The 24692-nt window shown below is 40.9% G+C and overlaps 1 protein-coding gene across 2 annotated transcripts in view; it reads right to left on the bottom strand.

Moving 5' to 3' along the window:
* Positions 1-24692, bottom strand: part of Ed (hemicentin protein echinoid) — a 174662-nt gene that overhangs the window by 11147 nt on the left and 138823 nt on the right. Inside the window, exon 1 of one of the 2 annotated variants that reach the window (XM_070303694.1) lies at positions 14143-15143. The exons of the other annotated variant lie outside the window; for it this stretch is intronic. Coding sequence (XP_070159795.1) covers positions 14143-14212 — 70 coding nt within the window. The 5' untranslated portion in view covers positions 14213-15143. Of the gene's footprint in view, positions 1-14142; positions 15144-24692 lie in introns of those variants that run through there. 2 annotated transcript variants of the gene reach the window in all.

Below are 24692 nucleotides of genomic sequence, written 5' to 3'. Positions count from 1 at the left end.
TTCTAACAATAAGTTTTAAATACTAGATTTATAAATGTATTGAAAAAAAAAACTGAATAACTTCTTTCAGAGAAGCATTATTCACATGCGTATGAAATTTTCATTCTTTTTTGCCACTAAAAATTATAATAAAAAAAATATGTACCGCGTATTCGATATTTTATTAAAACATTGGATATATGAACAAATATAGATATATATTTGAAACATGTAATTCACTTGGCTTGCCGACTGTTTACGATGTGAGAGCGAAATGATCAGAGAGAAATTTTTTTTTTTTTCCCAGTCTCCGAGTCCCGATAAAATTCCATGATAAAGTTCCGTTTTTTCAAAATGTAAAAAAAAATTAGAATTTCAGATTTTCCATGTTTTTCCAGGGAGTGGACATCCGGATATTATAATGAGTCATTAGGCTGTTAATTCAGTTGTTTAGCAGGAGAGCGCGTATGCGTCATTTCGCGTAACCACGACGCAGATTCTGCGCGACACAGAATTCGAGGAATATCGCAAACAATTTGCACGCGTGACACCCGACGGCGGGGGATAACAAACTTTCGACAAATTAATGGCCCGATAGACGCAAAGCTATATCCCGTATAATCGATATTTACGGCTGCGTGAGCCGGCACAAATGAACAAAGCCGGCCGCGTATATCACCCGGGAACCAGAGTAATTAAGACAAGGCGTAACGAATAATTCGCGCGACGTTTCGACAAGCGACGGCTTTGCTACGAGATGTACGCGACGCGTCGTTCTTCATCGGTAACTTTATGCGCATATATACATATGTATGTCGGCGAGATCATATTGTATGTTTTTGAAACCAGACACGCGAGCGATTCAAATGATAAAAATGATAGTTGTACTATTTTTATCTACACGTGTATGTATGCGTGATATCATTTTAATTGAGCGCTCGTTATTCAAGTCATCACTCTGAAATGTTGTCTCGGGAATTTATCGTTAAAAAAGTAAATACTCTGGATCCGAGACATCCTATACAAAGAGTGGCATAACGAGGTTACGCGCAATACAGCTTGCGTAAATACGGCTTAGTCATGCAGGTAACAATCGTACCGATCTCTCGTAGGTGTGTTCGATCGTGCACGCGCACACACACACTTTTACTCCAGCGTGCCAATTACGAAACTGTTAATACTGCATAATGCAAGATGTGGCGACATACAATGCGCCGTGTGTACGTAATAGGTTTTTTCGGAAATCCCCGGCAATTCTCGTGTAAGAGAAAATTGCTTTCGTTCCGGAAAAGAAAGAATTATAGGACAGACTTTAGGATTATATCTCTATTTTAAAGTGTTAAGATATATTCGGAGAGCGGAATTATAATTTCAGGATGTCTAATGAAATCTTGTAAAAAAATTTCGTGAATTAGATCTTTTTGTTCAGAATTTTAGGTAAGGAGAATTCTTTTAGAATTTTTTTAAAGATTCCTTAGAAGCAACTTTCTAAAATAAGTTTTCTTTTTTTATCGTATCTATTTTCTAACGCCTTTCATTCATACGAAGAAAAAATGAAGAGCTACTTAAGTCTCAAGTGTTAGATTTGAAAACTTACTGAGAAAAACTAAATAACTTTCCTTAATTATAAGATACAAATTTTTAACACTTGCATAACACATTTTTATTTTTTATCACCAAAAATTAAGATAAAGAATATGTACGGTATATTCAATATTTTGTTAAGACATTGAATATATAAACACAGAGCTAGATATACATTTAGAATATATTTTAAATACATAATTCACACAACTTGGCTTATTGACGGATTGCTTACAGTATAAGAGCAAAATTATGAAGGAGAGAATTTAAAAAATAAAAAATTCTCTGGGTCCTAATAAAATTCCACGAGAATTCCCTGATTTCTCTAGATGCAAAAAAATTGTCTTCTTTACATTTTCGAACAATTCACCAAGGTAGAATCGCATATAATTTTCCGTCGTGCTTAAAATTTCTCGGGATTAATCTCGAGAGGATACACGCAGTACGCGTTAGTTCCAAGTCAAACCGCACAAAGTTCAAGCGACTCATATACTAGTCCTGTGTAACATGAACGTCTAGCTAGTGTCGGCGCCAGCGGAGTATGAATTTCCAAGATACATCGTGCCATTTTAAGGTAGCGCGGCTCGATATACTGGGCGACACTTTGCGCAATATTAAGGGAACACGGGATTAGCCAATTGGCGTAAGTAAAAGCGGCCGTGAGCATCGATCGTGGTAAACTCCGGACAGAGCAATTTCGACGCGAGGACAGTTTCTGCGACGTGTTACTCGGACGTACCGCGAAAAAGTTGTAGAAATCATTATCTCTTGGCAGGCGATAAAGGAAGCGATCTACAAGAACGCGCAGATACAGCTTGAGATAACGGACGTTTACGTGACTTACAGCGATCTTATGAGCGTTATCCGCAACGAAAAAGGAAGGAGAGTTTAATATCTTTCGCGTATTTATATATATAGCTTAAAGCACAATATAAAGGGAGCTTTTGCCTTATACTTAATATTTTACCGAGTCGGAGGTCCGCGTATACTTTTGTGTGTTCCTTATTAAGAACAAGATTACGTTTATAAATTACTTGTTTCACGCAATTACTTGCTTCGTATTTTACTTAAAATTTTTCCGTATTTTTAGTGTTAGTAATACAAATTATATAATTTTTTTCAGCTCTTTAATTTAGAAATTACATTTTAATACTATCGACTGTTCTCTCTAAAGCTTCTGGGAAAATTAATTTTTCTTTATATCAATATAATACAGATCATATAATTTCATTGGAGTCTCTCAATTAAAAAATTGAATTACATTTTCATATTCCAATACGTATCGATCGTTGTAAATCTTGTGCAAAAATTAATTAACGATCTAGTATATTCAATCATTCACCTGTTTGTCCCGATCCATGCAGAGAACACGTTTTACTTGTTAACGAAAACCGTTTCGCTTCCAAAATTTGCCTGCGCCGCGTAGGAACGTGTAATTCAACACGTTGTCGACGGAATGCCACGTGGTATCGTGTTTCGAGCACAATCCTACTGTGATTTACTGTCGCACGGTTAAAACCGTCGACGACTGTTGAAACGTTTCCTACGTCTGGAGAGTTGCCGTACCAGGCGATCGAAAATCACACGAGAAAAAGACGCAAAAAAAAAAGAGAGAGAGAGAGAGAGAGAAGGGAGAAAAAAAATCCAATAGGAATTAAACTGTTGTTCAAATCAGAACAAAGTTACGCCGAAAAGTTTATGTGTGCTTTCGTAACGTCACCAGAGCGTAATTAATTGTAATTATTTTCCAAATCCGATAATATTATATACAAACGTTGACGAACGATGTATATTTTTTTAGACGCTCGATAGAGTGTAATATATAAAATGTAAATTCGAATATCCTTGTCGAATGTGTTAATTTTATCCGACAAAGCAATGAATTAACCATCCAATTTTGTACGCGCGTTCGCGCGCACGCACACACGCGCATATATATATATACTCTGAGCCCTTTATAAATCTATCCCTTCAATGGCGCCGCCATCTGGGAACCCGCGAAACGGCATCTCTCAGCCTCGAATGCAGACTTGCAGCCCCCGCGGCAGTTGGCTCGCAGTAAATCACGCGAGAACGATAGACGAAGGGGGCAAACCGCGCGGCGCTGTCCTTCAACTCGGGGGGGGGGGGGGGAAGGGGGATGCACGGAAGCCGCGCATTCGGCAAACGTAGCCGGCGCGCCGTCGCGTCGGTCGCATTGCGTCAAGAGTGCTTGCTTCGGCGGCGAACCCGCGCGGGTAACCCAATTAAGCGCAATGCTCGAGAAAGGAAAAAGAAATGCGCTCTCGAACGAAATATGAAGACGCCGCGGGCATACTCTTCGAGTTCATCGCGTCGACGTTAATAAGGAAGCGCGCGGTTCGACCGTCTCGCGTGATGTACGGCCGAGAGGTGCTGTTTTACGGACAGATTTATGGTTCGGCGGGATAAAAGATCGGGAGGGAAGACGACGATGTGGGCACATACCCGAGAGACGAGTGCCGTGAGGTGTATCGTATCCACTATCCATTCTCCTCGCTCTCACCAGCCGATTCTCCCGTTACTTCGCGCCGACGAGGACAAAGACGCGAGGAGATCTCCTTGCCAGATGTCGGCGCGACTGTCACTTCTCTCTCTCTCTCTCTCTCTTTCGGTTGTCGTGCAATCGACGTAATCCACATACACGTCTCTTCCAAAGCGAGAAAAGATGTTTCATCACTTTACACTTGGGCTTACGAGAAACAGTGCGAAAGAGACGCTCTTCTAAAGCCAGCAGAAATGTTTCTTTCATTCTTCGAATTTGTGTTTTCATATTTTTATGAGAAAAAGGAAACAGAATTAAATGTAATATAATTAATTTTTATTTTTTTTTGTTTGTAACGTTACCGGTTACAGAGAAATAAGTAAAAAATACACAAACTCTCTACCGCGATAAATTCAGAGAATAGTTTCTATAAAATAATTATGTAACATCTAGAGATCTCTCTTCGTCGGAATGATTACTTTGTACGCGTTTCATCTTATTTGTCATACGCACACAGCAGTTCTCTCTCGATGAAAACCATACTCGCACCGAAATTTCGGGCGCCCGCTTCGCGTATACCTGTAGCAAAGTTACTCGAAATTCTCATAGTCATTTCCCGCACCGATGGAAGCGGGGCACCGATGAATTTTCCGCTAGGAAGATTATTCTCGCCCGCAGGCGGCCTGCAGGTTCGACGACGCGATATCACAAGAAGCGCAAACATAAGGAATGATCGACGAGGATGACGATAGTTCGGGGACTTTCCAATACCCTTTCCAATATTTTAAATATCAGATGGGTCGGAATGTATTTTGAATAAGCGGGTGATAAGTATGCGATAAAGACACACGCGCGCGAGTGCAAAACAAATTAGCGTTATCGGGGTTATCGATGAAAATGAAAAATTATGTGCCACGTTTGGTGTGCGGGACCTTCGCCTACACGATATTCACGAACCGAGTCTAGGAAATTATCGCTCGTGAATCTGTCGCGCAAAATCGTAATCGCGTTGCATCGAGTTTGCTCGTCGCATTAATTGCATTAAATCATTATCGGATATTTGGGCGGGAAAAGGCGAGGGGTGTGCAAACCGCTAACCAAAAATATGTACACCAATTCCGTAATGCGTGGTTATTAGATAATAATTCCCAATAGTAATGTGCGATAATACAAATTGATAACGGCGATTATTATAATTTTCCAGTGATTTCTATAATATATATATATATATATATATATATATATATATATATATATATATATATATATATATATACATGGACAAATAATTTGTCGCCTCCCAGAGAATATTGTGTCGGTATCGATCCTCAAGATATATTTACGAAATTGCATTCGCGTCTCTCTGTGTACAACAATGGATGTCGCAAATACATAACGTCGAAGAGATTATCCCGTGAAATTTCGACGAACGTTTTACAATTTAATCGCATTTTGCGGAAAGATCTCTATATTTAGTTTAACTCATAACTTGATAACTGGCAGACGCTTCTTCGTGTTTTAATCCGGGATATATATATATATGAAGGGGAAAAATTCCAAGAGATTCCGTTATCGAAATTAATGTTGGAGCTTCTCTGGAACACGCTCTTACGTAACACACCGAGTTCTGTAAACCTCATTAACGCGCGATGGTTTTGTCGGTACTGATACACCGGCGATAAATCGTGGCGAGTCTGGCAGCAACGAGCGTAATCGCGAGGCGAGGAAAGTCGAGAGGTCTCGTGCGATCTCGATCAGCGATTACGCCTGAGTTTAAGCTCGTTTACGTACGCACGGGACGATAAGCGATTGCCCGGACCGGGCACGGCAATTTTTTTGCATTAATATGCCCGGTAATGAATGCACGCGATACGTCCGTATGTATATATATGGTACCTTTTTTTCTTTTTTTTTCTTTTTTTTTTATCCGAGACGTCGCTCGCATGCGGCACGCGACGAATTAATGTCGAGGTTGGCTTCGTATGTATGTGCGTATATATCGCCGCAGCGAATCCGGATTAATACTACTCTCTCATCTCGCCGTTCCCGAATCCTTACATTTCGGCGGTTTATGTGGTCATCTATAAATTAGTTCGCCACACGATATTGGACCGACCGCGACCGATACGAGGATCGTTAACGATTAGGGTTAATCTCGCGAGCTGCCAGATATTGCATGCGCTTATATATATATATATATATATATATATATATATGCGTATGCATGTGCAAACTTTTTTCACTTGTTCTACTATGAATATTATGAGCTAGTAGAGAAATTCAAATTTTTGGCGTAATAGTTTCAATTTTTTTCATCATAAAAGTATAAAACGACTAACCAAGACGCGATGGATTTTAATTAAATTTAACGTTAGACTTCTTTTGTGAACTTAGCTTGCACTTTGCAAAGTGAGTTTACACCAATATATTCTGTACTTTCAACAACTTTTACAATGTATACGTATATTTTATTCGGATCATATATATATATCTTTATCTCGAGGAAATATAATATGTATCATGTGTATCGTGAGATATTAATTTAATCTTTTAATTGAACAAAAAAAAAAATAAGTATAACAACAGTCCCCTGTCGATCGCTGATACAAATGCGATGCATACGTGCCACGCGATGCAGGATGCGTGTGTATTCGCAACATCCTGTAATATTAATCGCGAAACGTGCCGATCGGCCTCCAATGCGAGGCCAAAGAGCCGCGAAACGAGCACAAACGAACAAACGTCAGCGCATTGCGCATAGTAAATACGTAAAGGTATATTATTCACCGTCGATGTTATCGATGTCGCTGACAGAAATCGTCATTTATACGCCTTTGTGTGCCAGTGTTTCTCAAATCGTAGTCGATAGTTTTCACGGAGATCCGTGTCGCTTTGACATTTCGAAAAGGTATCGCTAAAACAAGCGATCTCTTCTTTTCTTCAAATTATTTTATCAATCGTATAGCATGCGCGCGCGCGGAATTTTACAGGCGTAGGAAAAAAGAGCTCGAGGTGAAATTTACATTAATTATTTTTGCATTAAAACGTTAATGGAACGCGAAAGGTTGTAAACTATAATCGCGGGGGCAATTTCACAGAGAGCGCTCGATAACGCTCTCTTCTTTATCGCTCTTGTGTGATTTTATTTAAAACACTAGTATACTCTCGCAGAGGAATGACGCGATAAAATAAGGGAGAAGGAATATCGAAATTTTCTCCCTGCAGATTTTATTGCGGAGTCTCTGCGGTGCGACCTCCTTGTTATCCCGGCGTAATGTGACCGCGCCTTTAGGTGTTTCTTCGCGTGGAAAATATATATAGAGAATTTTCTCTCGTACGACTGTCGTCTTGTAAGGTAAACTCGCTCCTCGCTTCGATGATACTTCTCTCTCGTTGCGCGCGTTTTCCGCATCCCGCGCGTATATTCATCCCCGCGTCACGTCGAGACGCGCGTGTGTGCCGTTGCTAATGGATTTTAGTTATTTAGAAAACATGGTTTACAAGAGCTGGGTTTGCGTTGCCGCTTGTTCGGACGTGACCGCAACGGTAGGAGCGCGCGTGAAACTTTACGTGACTAGTGCCGATTCGGGCTCACACCGGGCATAATGCACGGTTCTTCTTAGAGGTGTTGCCTCTGCGGTATTAACAAACATGTTCTCTCGCACGTTCGTGCACCATCTAACTTCCCTCCCGTGGTAATAAACGCCAAGGGTTTCACCCCCTACGTGGCATTAAACGGCCACTTAAAGGTAACTACTCTTCATCTAAATATCCTTTGAACGCATTCTTATAAAATACACGCATTATTTTTTACGCCTTTTTCTTCCCTGTCTAATATTTCATATTCCAAATACTATTGTATTCCGTGCCTGCAAATTGCATGTAAAACAATTACAGGAATCTAAAGTATTAATATCGCTGAAATATTCAAAGGTATCATAATGTGATATGGCACGAAGTGATTGGATATAATTATATAATATATATATATATATATATGTGTGTGTGTGTGTGTGTGTGTGTGTGTGTGTGTGTGTGTGTGTGTGTGTGTGTGTGTGTGTGTGTGTGTGTGTGTGTGTGTAAGAGTGAGAGAGAGAAAGCGGAGAGAAATTAAAACTATATTATATTACATATATGTGTTATATGCGTTACAGGAAAAAGCTATTTTTAATGGAAAATTATCCCCGAAAGAAACTTCAAAATATGTACATTATGCGATACTCGTTTTACAGCGCGCTCCATGGATTTTAGATGAATTGAAATTTTAATCTTTTGTTTAGTAAAAATTTTACAATAAATTTCCCAATCTCCAGCGTTGATCGTTAACTGGTCTCGCGATCTACAAAAGTATCGTATAATTATTTTACCGAATCAATTAGCTAATATTTCAATATTAATGATATATGATCAGCGTCAAATTACATTTCCGTCGAAGCAAAATTCGAATCGAAATTCATTGATCTAACACATATCTATTTATCAGTGTCTAAAAAAAAATGAATTTTTTTCATATTATTTATATAAGCCCTTTTTGTCTATGACAATTTTTTTTTTTTTTTTTTTTTTTTTTTTTTCAAGAAAGAAAAATCCTTCAATTTTCAGTCTTGTAAGTACTCGGTAGTTTGAAAATTAATGATATTTCGACGTTATAATCTCGCCAACCTAATCTCTCCCTGTTTCATTGACATATGTGTCCCTGCTTTTGCGACCCGTACATACATGTATACACGCCCAACAGCGCCCGTGGGCAGGACATAACAAAGCGAAACGCGTTAATGTCTGCGGCGTAGCAATAACAATACGTCGCCGTGCGCGCGCGCGCGCGCGCGCGGCCAGCAGTCGAACCTTATTTCATCGCATCGAATATCATCGCCGTAGGCATTCCTGCACCGCGTGCGACCGCGCAAATATTGGCTCTCGTATATGTACGCTTGAGCAATATGACAGAGAGAATTGTAGTCATAACGCACATGCGAAAAACGTGAATCCGCTTGAGAGAGTGAAAGAAGCACGCCCGGCAACCAACGCTCGTTGCCCCCCTCTCTCTCTATCTCTCTCTCTCTCTCAAATTCGAACACGATCATATACGAATAGGTAGTATTATACTCATCGGTTCTCGAGATCGACGAGTTATCGGGCCAGATGATAATACAAAGCAAGACGTATAGAATGTCATAGGAAGTCGCCTGCTTTCTATCAATCACAGATTCCATGAGTCACTTCGATGACTCGTTGGACTTAACGATTTCTTAGAAATATTTTACGTTGAAATTTAAAATAATAGAGAGAGAGAGAGAGAGAGAGAGAGAGAAGATGGGAGGAGTTCCGTGAACAAAAAATTTATATAATCCGAGAAATACTTTAAAAATTATATTTAAAAACTTTGCAAAACGCGTAAAAATTACATTTTAATAGATATTCGCGTTTTCTCGTTTAATACACAATGCGGAAAAATATGAAATTGCGCGCGACAAAGACATTTAATATCCAATCTTTTTAAACATGCGCGCATTACACAGAGAATGCGAAGAGTTATTGGAGTACTCGGCACATACGCCAACTGTTTGACAAAAAGCCCGCCGCTTTTCTCTCATACAGTTATATTGAAATATGTCCGTTCGATATGATCGCGGTATTCGTCGACCTTTGCGATGCGATCTCCTACGAAACGCATAGTGAAAGTTGGGGAAAACTAACATGTACGGGACCGTTTCTCTCTGTCCGCTTGTCGAACTGATCCCGGCTATCGAAGCGATGTGCGAAATGATTTGAAAGAATGGCTCTGCAATTTTTTTTTATTTTCCATTTCACAGCACACAGCCGGGGAGACGTATACATATATTATATAGGGCGGACGAAATAATGCTGGCTACGTGCGTGCGCGTTTATATCCGACAAATGCGCTCTCGCCCCGACATCCATTTCGTTTCCTGCCTTCTCCCTCTCTCTCTCTCTCTCTCTCTCTCTCTCTTTCTCTCTTCGTCCGGTAATATAAAGAATTAATTCCTCGACCGTTTCTCCGCTTTTCAAGGAATAGAATGGCTCCGGATCGGGCTATATCGGTGCAAACGTGCTGCAACGGAAATATTTGACCCGCGGCGGAATCGGTAAGGAAGCGCAGCTACGCACGGAATGGAGAAGTGCGATAAATGTAGAAACGGACATACGGGAATACGGAGAAAATTCGCAACGCGAATAATCTTACCCGAATCCCATGAATAATGATAATCTCCGGTTCTGCGCCGCAACGTTACTCCCTCTCGCGATCGTCCGTTATTCAATTCTTAATCTTGATTGACTAAGATTATTCATCTCCGTATTATAAACAGAATTGTAGAGAATCTTGCATTTTAATCTAAACAATTATATCGGGCGAAATTGCAACAGTTTGATTAGAAGAAATCTCTTTTTCCGTTAAAAGTCTCTTTTGATTATCTTTGAATTAAAATTCTATTAAAGTGAAATCTAAAAATACCCGCGGCTCTATTTCTTTTTTTACATTCGCGCCGAGAGATCGGGAATGAGGATGGATAGAGCAATAAAGAGACGATACTTGGTGTAATCGCCCCACGCGTGGCAAACAAATACGATATAATTTTTGATCCGAGGCGCATAAATATCTCAGGGTTACCTCCGCGACGACGAGAAATAAGGGGATCGTTTACGAAAGCCATTAATCGCTTATGTTTCGCGCCAAGAGAGAAGAGGTACGTCGGCACCCCCTCCTGTGTGCCATTAGCATCGTGTCGCGTTCGTAACCTTCTTTTCGTAATGCAACGGCAGACAAGGTAACGGCGCTTTAGCACCTGCGTTGCAGCTTGCATTTCTTTAACGCGCTCTCTGCAGAAAGCGTCGTCGAAATTTATCGAGTGAACAGACAGCTTAGAAGCTCTCGGCTCTCGAGAAAAAAACAGCGGCAATAAAAGCCGGAAATTTATTAGGGCTGTTGCCGCAAAGACGTCGATCGATTAGCACTCGTGACACTTTACTTTAAATAAACGATTGTCGATCGTAAATAGCCACCGATCTTCTTGTAACCGACTATCCTATAACCGGATGTCGCTTTTCAATTGCATCCTTCTTTTTCCCTTTCTTTTTTTTCTTTTAATTAAACGACATAACACACTCTGCGAGACATTTATTGGATAAATTATTACTCGGCGCTATTTTTACAGCATCTCAAATGTTATTTTTTGAGAATACAAATTGCTACGTGAAGCAACGTGTGCGTGAAACGTTGCAATTAAATCTATCGTATCTCGCGAGATGCGGTCAGGTAAACGCACGTCGAGACGCAACGCTTTCCCCCTCGCAATTCAAATGTATCGTCCTTGTTAAGAAGGAACATCGCGATTTCCAATCTTCGGCTACCACGGCCGATTAGCGGTTAATTACCTTCCGATAATTCCGCGGAGCGATAACATTTGGCACGAATCGCGGATCTTTCGTGGGAAGCGGTCGTTCGTGGGTAACGACGATTTGAAAACGCGGCGTGGTTAACGCGATCTGCGGCGCCGATGCGATTTTCCGGGTTGGAGCCACGACGAGTCGATTCAAGGGAGAAAGGGAGAGGTAAAGAAAAAGAAGAAGAGAAAGTGGGAAAAGGGAAGGAGAGAGGGAGAAAGCCACCATCGTCCTTTGATCTACGCGCGAGATATAATCGGCTCAGAACTGCATCGATACAACGCGCCCTCTCTCACCTAATTAATGTCCTCCCATCCCTCGTTAAAGTTCTGTGTGAATCGAACCTCCGCGGCAAGAGGGATTTATTTTATATCGATCTTTGAAGCAAACCTTTGAAGAAAAATCGCTGATGGGGGTACGCGATGCAGCCGACGTGTCACCTTGCGCGTATGCAAATCTTCCTCACCGCACCTCTCTCTTCCCCTTTCTCCCTCGTCCCCCTTCCACTCCTCTCGCGAACCACCGTTCACCGGCGGCTGTTTAGATTGCCGCATGGTTCGACATGCCACAAAGGACCGATCCGTGATGCTATCGATGGCACTATCATCATCTTGCGCTGATGCATCGACGGTGCATCTGCATTTCTGGCATCCGCAAACATCGTACCCGCGAACAAACTTGGCCCGTCCCTCCATATGACGGTTATTATCCATAATTTTTAAATGGGATTTTACGAGCTTGAAAGTTACGTCGTTTCTCTTTTGATACGTTGCTTGATTTTTTACTTTAAAAAATTTTATTCAGAGATTATATTATATATATTAGTCGCGATAGCTTACATTTTGCGGCTTTCATGTATATTTGAATATGAATAAAGAGAGAAACTAACTGAGAAAGCAGCTTAAAGATCCCAAGAGAGGAAGACGCTCGTCTGAAAGTTAAGAACATTGATGCAACATTAACATGCCATTTCGCATCAAGATGTAATATCGATGAAGATGTCGATAAAAAGTAATATTTGAAAGATTTATCAGTATACGAGGAATCATGTCGAAATTTTTATTCTTATATTCATATGAGGAAGTAATATAAAGTCAGAAAGAGTGAGAGTAAATAAAAAAGACGAAGAAACAAATGAAATACTACGTAATATATATCTTTTTCTTTTCCAAAACAATTTTATAACATTTTCTTTGTACTTTAATCTTTAATGACATAATTATTCTGTTAATCAAAATTTTAATTTTTTACGTTATTATTACGTTATTATTTTCAATTATTATTATTATTATTCTCGCATCAAATCTCTCATTCTTGACAGGGTGATCATGATTGTAACGACGCTACTTTGTAATATTTCCGAAGCAGTCTTCCATGAAGTTGCAGTCTTTATAAGATCGATTCGACGCGCGATCACGCATCCATGACTCTTCTTTGTGTTATGTACTTTTTCACCCGATGATATGAGCGAAATATCTAAGAATCCGTAATAAATATAAGTCTTTCTTTCATCCCTAGTTTGATCTTTAGAATGGAATCGCTTGCGCGGATATCTTAAAATATCGCCTGGAGCACCACATCTCCAGAGCCTTCTCAATCTTATGTCGATCTAAGCGTCTATTAAGCGACGCCATATGGAAAGATAAGGAACAGTGGAAACTTCATGAAAAGCGAACTTTAGTCTTGACATTTCTATCGTTTGCCATACATACATTTTCTAATCGATTCACAGCTGGTCTATTTATATGTGTATATATATATATATATACAGGGTGTTCCCAATTTAAATGGCAAAACTTCAGGAGCGTGTAGGGGACCGAAAAGCTAAAACATAAAATCCTTTAGAGGTTTGTAATAAATAAGTAAAAAAAAAAAAAAAAAAAAAAAAAACACGAAAACTGGTTTTGTTTCTTTTTTTTTTTTTGTGATTTTCTCCAAAATGGTACAAAAACGAGCAAACCTCTAAAGGATTTCTTGTCTTAGTTTTTCGGTCCCCTACACACTCTTAAAGTTTTGCCGTTTAAATTGGGGACATCCTGTATACTGACTTTATGCGTGTATTATTTTGCCTACGATTTTTACACGTCTAATGTATTCTCTCTTTTGTTCAATCTACTGTCATTTTGTTTCCATTGATTATACGATTAAACTCGATGCTAATCGAGTGACAAAAATATTCTCGATATCTGTCACAACTTAAGCGAGAAAGAATAGTGTCGGTTTGCGTCAACCCGTCACCTTGACATTATTAATCGACGTCTTCGACATAACAGAAGCTAGAAAGTCTTGCGAGTTTGTTTAGAGAAAAATAATATACTCGGTGTCGAGAATGTTCGAAGGAACATCTGACAGAAAAGATACAGCGTCTCGACGCGACGGAGCATCGGGATGGTTTCAACATTCTCGATGTTGCAATTTGCAGCCCACGCGAATCCGGTTTCATTCCTCGACACACCTCCCCCCCTCTCGTCCCGCGAACGTGTTGCGCCTCAGAATTATCAATTTGTTGGACATTTATACGCGGAGAGAGACGGCCGATCCGATCTCATTCCTAGCTCGTGAATCGTTCATTAATTAACTACCATCCTGCGTTTCGACGGAATTAGTTTTTAATCATAGCGTCCAACGTTCGTTAGGAAAATACGGTAACAAGGACCGGGGTGTATACTCACCGGTACAGAGGAGCAATAGGTTCATTATCGCGATCTGCGTACGGCGGTTGATCCTCGGCTTTCTATCCATGATTACAGGAGGCGAAGAGAGAGAGAGAGAGAGAAACTTCACACGGGGATAGTAATTTCACACGTGTTTCACTCTCGTCCGCTGATCCCTCGTCGCGAATCCCTCCTTGTATTCCGAAACTCTCACCGAAGGCGGCAATCAAATGATATACGCATCGTCAGTGTAATATGTATCACTCGGTTATCTCTCTCACGGTGTGTATTTATTTATATTCTCACAGGGTCGTGACACAACACGCGCGCACATCCGAATGCAATTCACTGCACGGGTTGTCGCACTAAAGCGACTGCGGCGGCAGCGACGAGGGAGACGCTCGCTCCACCATTCTTCTTCATCGCACTCGTTTGCAAAAATCCGATCGACGGCGTTCACCGCCACTTCTCTCGATCGTCGTCGTCGTCGTCGTCGGTCGCTACCGTCCGGATCTGTCAGTCGTCCTCGGGCGGATACTCGCCGGCGCTCTTACGTTAGCGACGACACTGCGTCCCGACGAATGCATCAGGCGAAAGCGACGACGCGCGCGATCATCGTTTCAAACGAGACGTACGATACGTATGCGTGTATATATGTGTATGTGTGTGTGTGTGCGTGTACGCGTGTATGTACGTGAACCGCGTGCACCTGACGGTATTAATCGTTTCCTGCGGTCGGTGATTTAAATCGAGATTCTCCTCGTCTCTGACTCGGAAACTATATTATTTATTTATTTATTTTTTTTTTTTAATCACTGTTCCACACAACGAGACAATGCGACGATGAGAGACCGGTCGAGCTCCCTTTCTCCCCCACCCGGCAGGATAAACGGATGAAAGAGCCTCGTAAAAACCAAGAGTCCGGCGCGCGAAAAGCAAAACCGTCGCGCGTCCGTCGACACTACCAGTGCGTATCTCGACAGTCGCACGGCAACTGAGCCTGCGATCTCATCGCGCCTTTGCTGCCCCCACTCTGTCATCCCCCGTCCCCCTTCCCCTCTCCCACCACGGCCTATTTGAACCGCCACGCATAGTATGCCGCGTTCGTACTACAACCGACCGTAGCAGCGGTGGTGGCGGTGGTGGTGGCGGTGGCGGTGGCGGTGGTGGTGGTGGTGGTAGTGGTGGTAGTAGCAACGACGACGAAGAAGACGGTGGTGGTAACCGGCCAGAGCCGGATGCACATCTGCAGGTGCGAGAGGCGCTAACTCGAGGCTCGTCCGTGAGAGAACTCGCTTACCTCGCAGGGTTTCTCAAATCGCGATGCCTCTTTGACGAATGCGAACGAAGAGCGAAGAGAAATAACGAGAGTACATAATTTAAACGGTAAAATATAACGATTTTCATTAAATTAAATAGTCGCATCGCGATAACAATTTTGCCCCCTCGATTGCGTTAACACTACACTGCGAAAATATTCCCTAGAGCATTATTCGGCGTATGTCGTATTTTCATTATGACATATAAAATAGCTTTAAATAAGACTAAGTCTCTCGAAATATGGTCCCCGTTCTACATATATAGTCCCTCTTGAGATACATACCGTGAGTAAAGTATTTGGACGACACTAGGAACTACTTCAACTCGCTGGTAATAGTGCATTCTGGTTATGTGAAGAGGGTGTATTATACGTTTTGCTCTTTTGAAACAACGAATTTATTAACGAAGACGGTAAATTTTTATAAGGTCCTTGTGTATATCACCGCTTACGTTTTTACGAGATAAAACGTGTTTTTTAAGAGATACAACAGTGCCGAGCGATTCTGAGATTATACGACCGGATATTTTAAAAAATGGGAGAAAAAAGAGTATATTTATACAATTGGACGTGTCAAAGCGAAAAGAAATTATAATCGCTTTTTCATTATATATTCCTAGATTTTAGCAATTTTTTCCCTTTAAAGAAATGTAACATGCGCGATCCGTGCAGTATAAAATTATAACATCAATCACAATAGAGGGAGAGAGAGAGAGAGAGAGAGAGAGAGAGAACGATATGCTACTACACTTTAATTTTACTGAATTGACAACCAATGCGTATGATATATGTGAGCAATCGAATGTATATCTATAGATAAAAATTGCAATAGTTCCGACGCAGTGTTTAATAATCAAATTTTTGGTAAACGTATCTCTTTAATGAATATCCTTTCGAGTAACCATCGCGGAAAATTGCACGAAGAGCTTAATATAGTGATATTTAGCAGTGATGACGTCTACATTTAGACAAGCTAATTTTGGCGGAAGGTAATCTTGCCAAAATTTACGTAATTCTCTAATTTGAGTCTGTTAATCGGTACCCATATGACTGCACATGGGGACTAAACGAGTTTAATTATTTTAATTACTTAAGAGAACTTTCCGGCCAATTTTCCTACGGTGTACATAATATAATATAATGAATAATATAAAAGAGGCAAACTTATACATCCTTCACTTATTTTTGCACTTTACTGCTTCTCATATATAACTCATCGCCTTCTTTCAATCGATATAAATATCTCTCTCATTTTCTTTATTTTTTTCCTTCTAATTAGAACTATTATAATTATCGCATGTTACGAAACTCGATAGAATTTAAATAAATTCCATCTCCATTTTTTTCTCTTTGTCTCTCTCTCTCTCTCTCTCTCTCTCTCTCTCTCTCTCTCTCTCTCTTCACATGTGAAATTCATTCGGAGAAAAATCTGTCTTACGCTCGGGGTGTTAATACGACACGAGCCAACCCTGTCGGCGGTGGCGGCCATGCACGAAGGGTGGGGATGACTATGCGGCGGGGCGGAAGGGACAGAAGGGTGTCGGGCGAACGTTGGGCCCTAGTCGTGCGAGGGTAAAGGAGCGGCGAGGACGAGGGTAAGAGGTGCACGACGGCAGTTTGCCCCCACCGATCTCTACAGGCAGGTGGTTCTTTCTCCCGCGGGCTCTCCACTCGAGGGACCACCAAGCATTTCGGGCCGACCGCCTCTGTGTACCGTCACGGAAACGAAGCAAACCTGCTGCGAGCGCGGCTACACCCCGGATTGAAGGGCGCGCGTAGGGGTTTTTTTTCTTTCCTTTCTTTTTAATGGATCGCGCCTCCCTCTGATAGAACGCGACCGGTTGGATGAGGCTCGCACTTGTATCGTCTTTCGCGAATCCGCCATTCACAAATGAAATTGTAACATTTTACTCCGTGTTCTCTTACGCCTAATGTAGTTTGCCTCCGAAAAAAAAAAAAAAAAAAAAAGATAATATTTTTCTCGCGTGGAGCTTATTTCGATATCTGTAAAATATCGAGCAGAGAATACGGCTATAACGCTGTAAAATATGTATCGACGCGGTAAAATGGTGATACTTCGATAGTAGTATCGCGATGTCGTTAGCATTTTTGCGTGTCCAGTTGCAGTTGCGATATGATAGATATCGCGAGAATTTGAAAGAGTTTTATAAACAGTCGCCCCGTTTGCCGATTCTACGCATTAATCTTTCGCTTTTTCCCTTCCCTTTTAAATAAAAGCGTTTCTTTATGGAATACTCAACCGGTGTGATTTGCATAGATTCGCAATTCGCAGGAAAGATAGCGCCAACGCCGAGATGGCTGGTTTAGGGATTACACAAAATGGATTCTTTGTATACGCACATACACGCTATAATATATGTGTGTGTGTGTGTGTATAACGTTCGTATCGCAGCTTATTTCGTTGTCGATTGTAGCTGTGGAATTGGGAGGTGCGCGATAGCATAAATTAGCGTTTGATGCACTGGGGGTCTGGTCTCGCCCCGTTGGTAAATGATAAACCGCGTCGCGGAGATTAAAACTGTATTTTGCATTGGCTGCGCGGCGCATCATATAGGATGTCGATCACGATGGCCCAGTTGCAGCGGCCGCGGCCATGTAAATTAAACTTGAATCCGATAAATTTCGGCATATCGAGACCAATCTTAATGGATGAATAATGATGATGACGATAGCCGATAAAAATAACGCTTTTTCATTTTACACGACGGGGAGGATACGAATTTGTTATTGTAAAAACAATACATCTTTTTCGCGCGCGTGCACGAAACACCTACATAGATCAGATGGAGCTGCATCGAAAATACAAGCTAGATGCCGACATGTGACAATCTCATTTTGCCACGTTGCATCACGTCCTACTGGAATGCTCGAAGGAACGCAGAGGACGCGTTTATCGCGTAACACCGCGTTTATTAGGATCGTATACGACGACAACGCGCGCGTGTCGTCGTCGTTCCTCCGAGTCGATCGTTGTTGGAGACCGGCGCAAACTTCAATCTTTCAAGCTTACAAACGAGTTCTTATTTGTCTGTAGCGAACAAAGGCGAGCGCGTGTAATTTCGCCTCCGAGACGAGGCCAAGATAGCAGCTGAAGATTCATTTCGCATCGCCGTAGAAATTTCGTTAGAAACACAAGCTGCAAGGCACGCCCTCGCGAAACCTTCGGCATGTTCAGCTGCCCTTCGCTACCTGACCAGTCTACCTCGAATCCTTGGACGTGGTTGCCTCTCTGGTCGTGAGCATCTTTACTTTCATCTCGTGAACGATAGAAGGGCTCTGACATATGCAAGCTCCACATGTCGCGGTAAAGTATCACGATCCATGTTCACGTCGAACATACACTGTCGACGTGCCTTGTCCACAAATATGGACAAAGTATATACCCAATATCGCCGACAAATATTTGTCACCGTATCGCCTATTCGATAAACATCAAAGAAATGTTGTTGAAAGATGACGGAGACTCGACTTTGCGTACAATAGAATACTGTCGAAAACTTGTATATTTTAGCGCACTTTTCCCATTATTTTAAGCGATCGTATCAAAGTCGTTGACTCGACCTCTCGAAACAGTGTCAAAACTTCTATATAGCGGCCCATGTTTTTTAATTTCATTAATTTTGCTCCTAATAAAATATTTATGAGTATTGAATGTTCTCCGGGGAAAGAAGCGACATCGAAAACTCGACGTCTTGTTATTAATGGCGTGAATTCGATATGACAACATGGGATATTCTTGGCAACGAAATTTATCTTCGAAACGTTGCCAGCAATTATGTCAGCTATATTGCGGTATCGTAAACGCGGCTTGAGACCTGTATATTTTTATTTACAGTTTCGTTCACGCTCTCGACAGTCGCCCGTTTCCGAGAGGAGAGCCATCATTTTCAACAAAACTTTTATGCGAAATGAAACGCGTTCTCCCATGGCGACTTGTGCATGCGCGCCGCACGAGTCTGGAAAAATTGTCGATCAATCCTGAATAAATAATTAACTTGGCCGTTTTCGGCAAATAACGAATTCGATTAATTAATGATAAAATATGCATCGTAACCATTCGTGTATTATTAATTCGATCAATTAATTAACAAATCGAATTCGTTTATCGCGCAAGTACATTCAATATCGAATTCGATATCGGCTAACGACTTTTTTTTTTTTTTTTTTTTTTTTTTTAGAGAGAGAGTGACAAAGTAGATTTTCAGTAAGTCCTCAATCCTGCATCCATTAGCGGAGTGCCGTAACACGTTCATTATAAAATTCCAATAATTAATATTTTTAATTCTTAACTATCTCGTAATTAAAGTTGATACGTATATATATTTCTATTACGCAAATAATTTCTAATGACCAATAATACTAATGATATTCGCCTACATCAATAAGGTATTACTTGTTAATGGCGTTCAAAGATTTGCAAAGTGACGTAACAATCGTAACTCCACTTGGGATATTCAAAGGCTGCTTTAAATCGCGCGCTAGATTCTAATCGGTCTAATGGAAAATGGGATTGTTCGAGGGAGAGAAGCAAGTTTAACTGTTTCGAGTTCTCGCGATCAACGGCCGGTAATTAGCGGCGTACATAGAAAGTCAATCGCGACGCCGATTATGCGCGCATCGACGCGTAACGGAGTGCGTACGTGCGTGCGTGTATTCGTTTGTTCGTTTAACGCGACAATGCGACCCGTCCCGATTTTCGGCCTCTGGACGACACGAATGAGTTGATCTGATTCGAGGTAGCGGAGCGAGAGCGCGCATCCGAGGGTTGACGGAGATCGCGCCGATGTAGAAGCTCGCCCCGTTGCAATTCGCTCAAATTGAGCCGTCCAATTTGTTCGGATTGTCATGCTAAAACGGGTCGGATGCGGCGAAAGAACGAGCGAAGAGAGGAGGTGAAAGAAGGGCGCTCCGTCACAGTCTTGCCATTGTTATTGGAATCGCGTTCGCCAGAATACATTTACGAGACGTATGCGTTTGACACGCGTTCCCGTATCTCACCCTCGAGAGTTAATACACGTCTCGCGGAAGTTAATCCGTGTCCAAGTGTCCAACTACATCCTGTTCCTATATTTGTTGCTGTTTAAAAATAATTTTAATGTGACAACCGTTTATAGAAAGTGTCGCAAAGTTACATCGTAATAAAATAATTGAATATCCATAGCATCTCTGGAATTTGACATTTTCGCGACGAAATGATGCAATTGTATATAATAAAGAAAGTTTCACGCGCAGAGTGCTTTCATTCAACGATAATTATATGTACGTAATGTGCTATATTTCAGGGTGTCTACTCTCTGGAAAAAATACGAATAATTTAGATTTCTCAAGAATTTTTTCATATCTGGAAAAATCAGGAAATTCTCATTAAATTTTATTGGAATTCAGGCAATTTAAGAAATTTAGGAAATTTAATTTAATTTTGTAATTAAAAAAAAAACGATTTTCTCTTTGATAATTTTGTTTTTATATTCCAATCCACCGATTAGCCAAATTGTGAGAATTATATGCAATTTAAAGTATATTTTAAATATATATATCTATATATATCTCTGTTTATATACTCGATGTTTTAAGAATGTAAAATGTGCAGTACATATTTTTTATATTGTAATTTTCTTAGTGATAAAAAAGAACAAAAATGTTACGTAGATGAAAAGTGTTTATCTTCCAAAAGCTATTCAGTTTTTCCTCGGTAAATCTTCAAATCTCGTACTTGAAACTTGAGTGGTTCTTTACTTTTCCTTCATACGAATAAAAAGCATTAGAAAACGCACACAATGAGGAAGCTTATTTTAGAAAATTGCTTTTAAAGAAACTCTAAAAGAATTTTGAACAAAAAAAATCTCAAAGCCGAGGGAATTTTTTTACAAAATTTGAGTGAACACCCTGTATTTGTAACTTATGTACGATTCGAATTTATCACAGGATAGCAAACGACAACTTTGGCGTGGGTCCAATCGGAGTTCGACCGATGTCTACGACGGGTTTCATTGACCCGTTGCACATCGTTCGAGATATATCGGAAAATTGTTCGGGAAACTTGAAGCGCGTTATCGTCACTTGAAGTTGCGTTAATAAATTCGCCCAATAAACGATTTTGATTCTCGCTCAGAGGCGACTGGCGCGCTTCAATTTTTACGCGAGCGCCCAAGTGGCGCGACCAGGGGACCAGGCCATTATGTGTCATTTACTTTCCGATACTTGAAGCTCGTCGTCGACCTCGCGCGATTAAATACCGCACGAATGCGCAGCATATGTACACAAGGCACACGCACTCGCATGTCCAGATGCATGCATGCATGCGTACGCACTCTACCATGCCCGCGGGACGACCGGTTATATCACGCGACGCGTAATACGCGAACCGGACGCGGTTTTAAGCCCGTTTGCAACCGCGAAAGATTAATATGTATTCCGCTATTCTGCCAGAGAAAAATGTATCGACACCGATCTCTTCGTTACACTGGAGCGCAGGCGTCGTATATATCGAATATATAAAACTGTGTTTTCAAAATTCCCAAATGCTCCAAATTTTTCGTAATATATATATATATATATATTCCAAGAATGAAAAAATGATGCGACCTATACCATATAATTAATTAAATAATAAAAAGTGTTATATTAATAAAAGATGCATCGATCAAGTATAGCTACATCGTAACAAAATTATTCTTCATCTTAATATTTAATAAAAGTCATTTTTTTCATCTTGCATATAAAAATCGAGTATAAAGAAAAAATCGAATATAAAAAGATTGTTCAGCTTGCGTATACAACAAAACGCTCTCTTGGATTCCCCGAATATTTTTGCGATTAAAGATTTTCTTCGCGAAGACGTTGTAACATCTCGCGGTCGCCCACGTTCGAAAGAGTATTCGGATGCTGGCCGATTCGACGACGCACAATCGAGTCTTTATTTTCCCGGGACCGAGGTCATCTTCGCGTTGTGGCAATAAGCGATAACAGCAATGCGCCCTGCTCATCCGTATAAGTGCGCCAGCGCACACAAATACGCTCGATCCTTTCGACTCGTTATTGTCATCGTCAACGGTTCGTTACCCGGCCAAGTCCTTTTGACCCCGCGAACGCATCTCCGCGACTCCGCTTCCCCCTTTTCTCCGCGTCCTCCTTCTCCATCCGCGGATTTTTCATCTCATCTCCTCGCGGTCTCGTGGTTTTCCATTCCCGTTTGGCTGCGCGCGCGAATCTACCGTTTTTTTTTTTTTTTTTTTAAACACAGTTACGGCATCACCGTTCGATAATTCCGAGAGATCATCATCCGAGAAATGAAATTTTGGAAATAAAATCACATTCGAAAAACTCCAATATCGTAGTAGAAGCTAGTCAAAGAAAGAAGAGTAAAGTGAGCGTTGCCGAGAAATTTAATTTGCTTTTTTCTTAACCAGTTTAGTTGATAATGCGAAAGACTTTATATAGATTTGCCAAGAGAAGCTGTAGGTAGAAGATTCACGACAACGATATTGTATTGTATAAATCGCCCGTCCGATTGTATCATAAAAGCCCGTCGAAAATTACCGGTAAGAATATTGAAGTTATAACGTGGATTCTGCCACGGCGAAGACTCGAAGCTCAGCTTGCGATGCCGAGCACTCTAGATTCGCGAAAAAGCGAAAATTTATTTCGTTATTTATAATAAATTTCTAGATATCGATTATCATATTCACCGTAGGAATATCGTATCGCATAAAATTTTCACGATAATCTCCAATAGAGTTTAACATACATTATGTACAAAAGGCGACTAATGCCGCCGTATCTGGGACGAACGTTCAAAATTCCCATGAATGAAAAGTTTCGGGTTAAAAGGATCCCCCACTTTGGCGAGGTTGCTGCTTTTACATAAGAGATGCAGCATCCGCTGCCTTTTGAGCTCAGCTCTATAAAAATTCCTCGTTAAGGAAAAGCCAAAATTCAAAGAGGGGGTTGTGTCGTGAGAATAACAGTTATTAAGCTCAATGCTCGCTTTTACGTTCAATTACGAATACATTTTCGCTCTTCGGATGAATTTAGAATTTGCGTACGGTTAAACGTTTGAAATGTGTTTTTCTTTTTCGTACATATTATAATTTCTGCGATATTCGTTAAAGTTTGCTCTCTCTCTCTCTCTCTCTCTCTCTCTCTCTCTCTCTCTCTCGCGAAAAGTATTTTCAATATAATTTTCGCGAAGTTTGCAAACCTATCAAGTTTTATCGATATCGGCAAGCCCGCCAGCATTTGGTAAACGTATTGTACGAGATACGAGATAGCAAAGCCTGTATCTCATCGGAAGAAGCAGGCGTCACGCTTATTTAGAACGCGCGTCATCCAAAGTGTGATCTCGTAACTTTTCACAGCTGGATAGACGTTTCCGTTTAGAAAATCGATCGACGCTTACGTCAGCGACTTCATTATCGTTGTTCGGAAAGAGATGGAAGAGAATGGAGGGCGAATAAATGTGGCGACGGACAGGGGCTGCAGTTTTAATTACATATAGATTGCCGAAGCAGTCTCTCCGCCTGATCCGCGGAATCATGGGAAGCGCGCGGAAAATGCGATTTAATTAAACGGTAACAATTCACAATCGGCGTATTAACGAAGCATCTGCCCGTTCCTCCGCGAGGGTGCCCGTCTCCGTGAGAGAAAGAGAGAGAGAGAGAGAAAGAGAGAGCATCGCTGGCATAGTTGCGGCGCGGCAACCATTGCGTTCCGATTCGCGTATCGGAACAGACGCAGAATCCGCGTCCGGCTTTCAATTCGCGAACGCGACTATCTTCCTTGACAATCGTTCACTAGCGATTAACAATGATCTCTCGGCGAATCAGCAGGCGAATCTCGTGAGACGAACAATCGTTATCTGAATAACTGAAAATTTTCCGGTGAGCGCTCATCGATTGAAGAAAATGTCGCGGAATAAAAAAAGGATTTCTAGTTTGAAAAACGCTATATGTGATATTGTGAAATATACTGCAAATATTTAAAAATGTACGATAATAACTTTTATATTTGATAAAATTATCTGCCAAATTTGAGAAAGTCGTGCAAGAGCTTGCCAAATTAGGAGAAAAGCAAATTGATAAAATATTCTCGCACGATGCCGCGAGATATCGCGATCGAATCATTCGCATCATTGTATTATTACGTCGTAAAATAATTATTTATTTTTCAATTCTAATGTATTTTAATTTTAATAGCATTATAGTGATTAAATATTAAACGTGATGTTTAA

This window comes from Polyergus mexicanus, unplaced genomic scaffold (genome assembly GCF_030449975.1).
Source record: "Polyergus mexicanus isolate NDT 795.1 unplaced genomic scaffold, iyPolMexi1.0 SCAF_10, whole genome shotgun sequence".
NCBI lineage: Eukaryota > Metazoa > Arthropoda > Insecta > Hymenoptera > Formicidae > Polyergus > Polyergus mexicanus.
The sequence above is the reverse complement of the archived record's forward strand: the minus strand, read 5'-3'. Positions and strand labels throughout refer to the sequence as shown.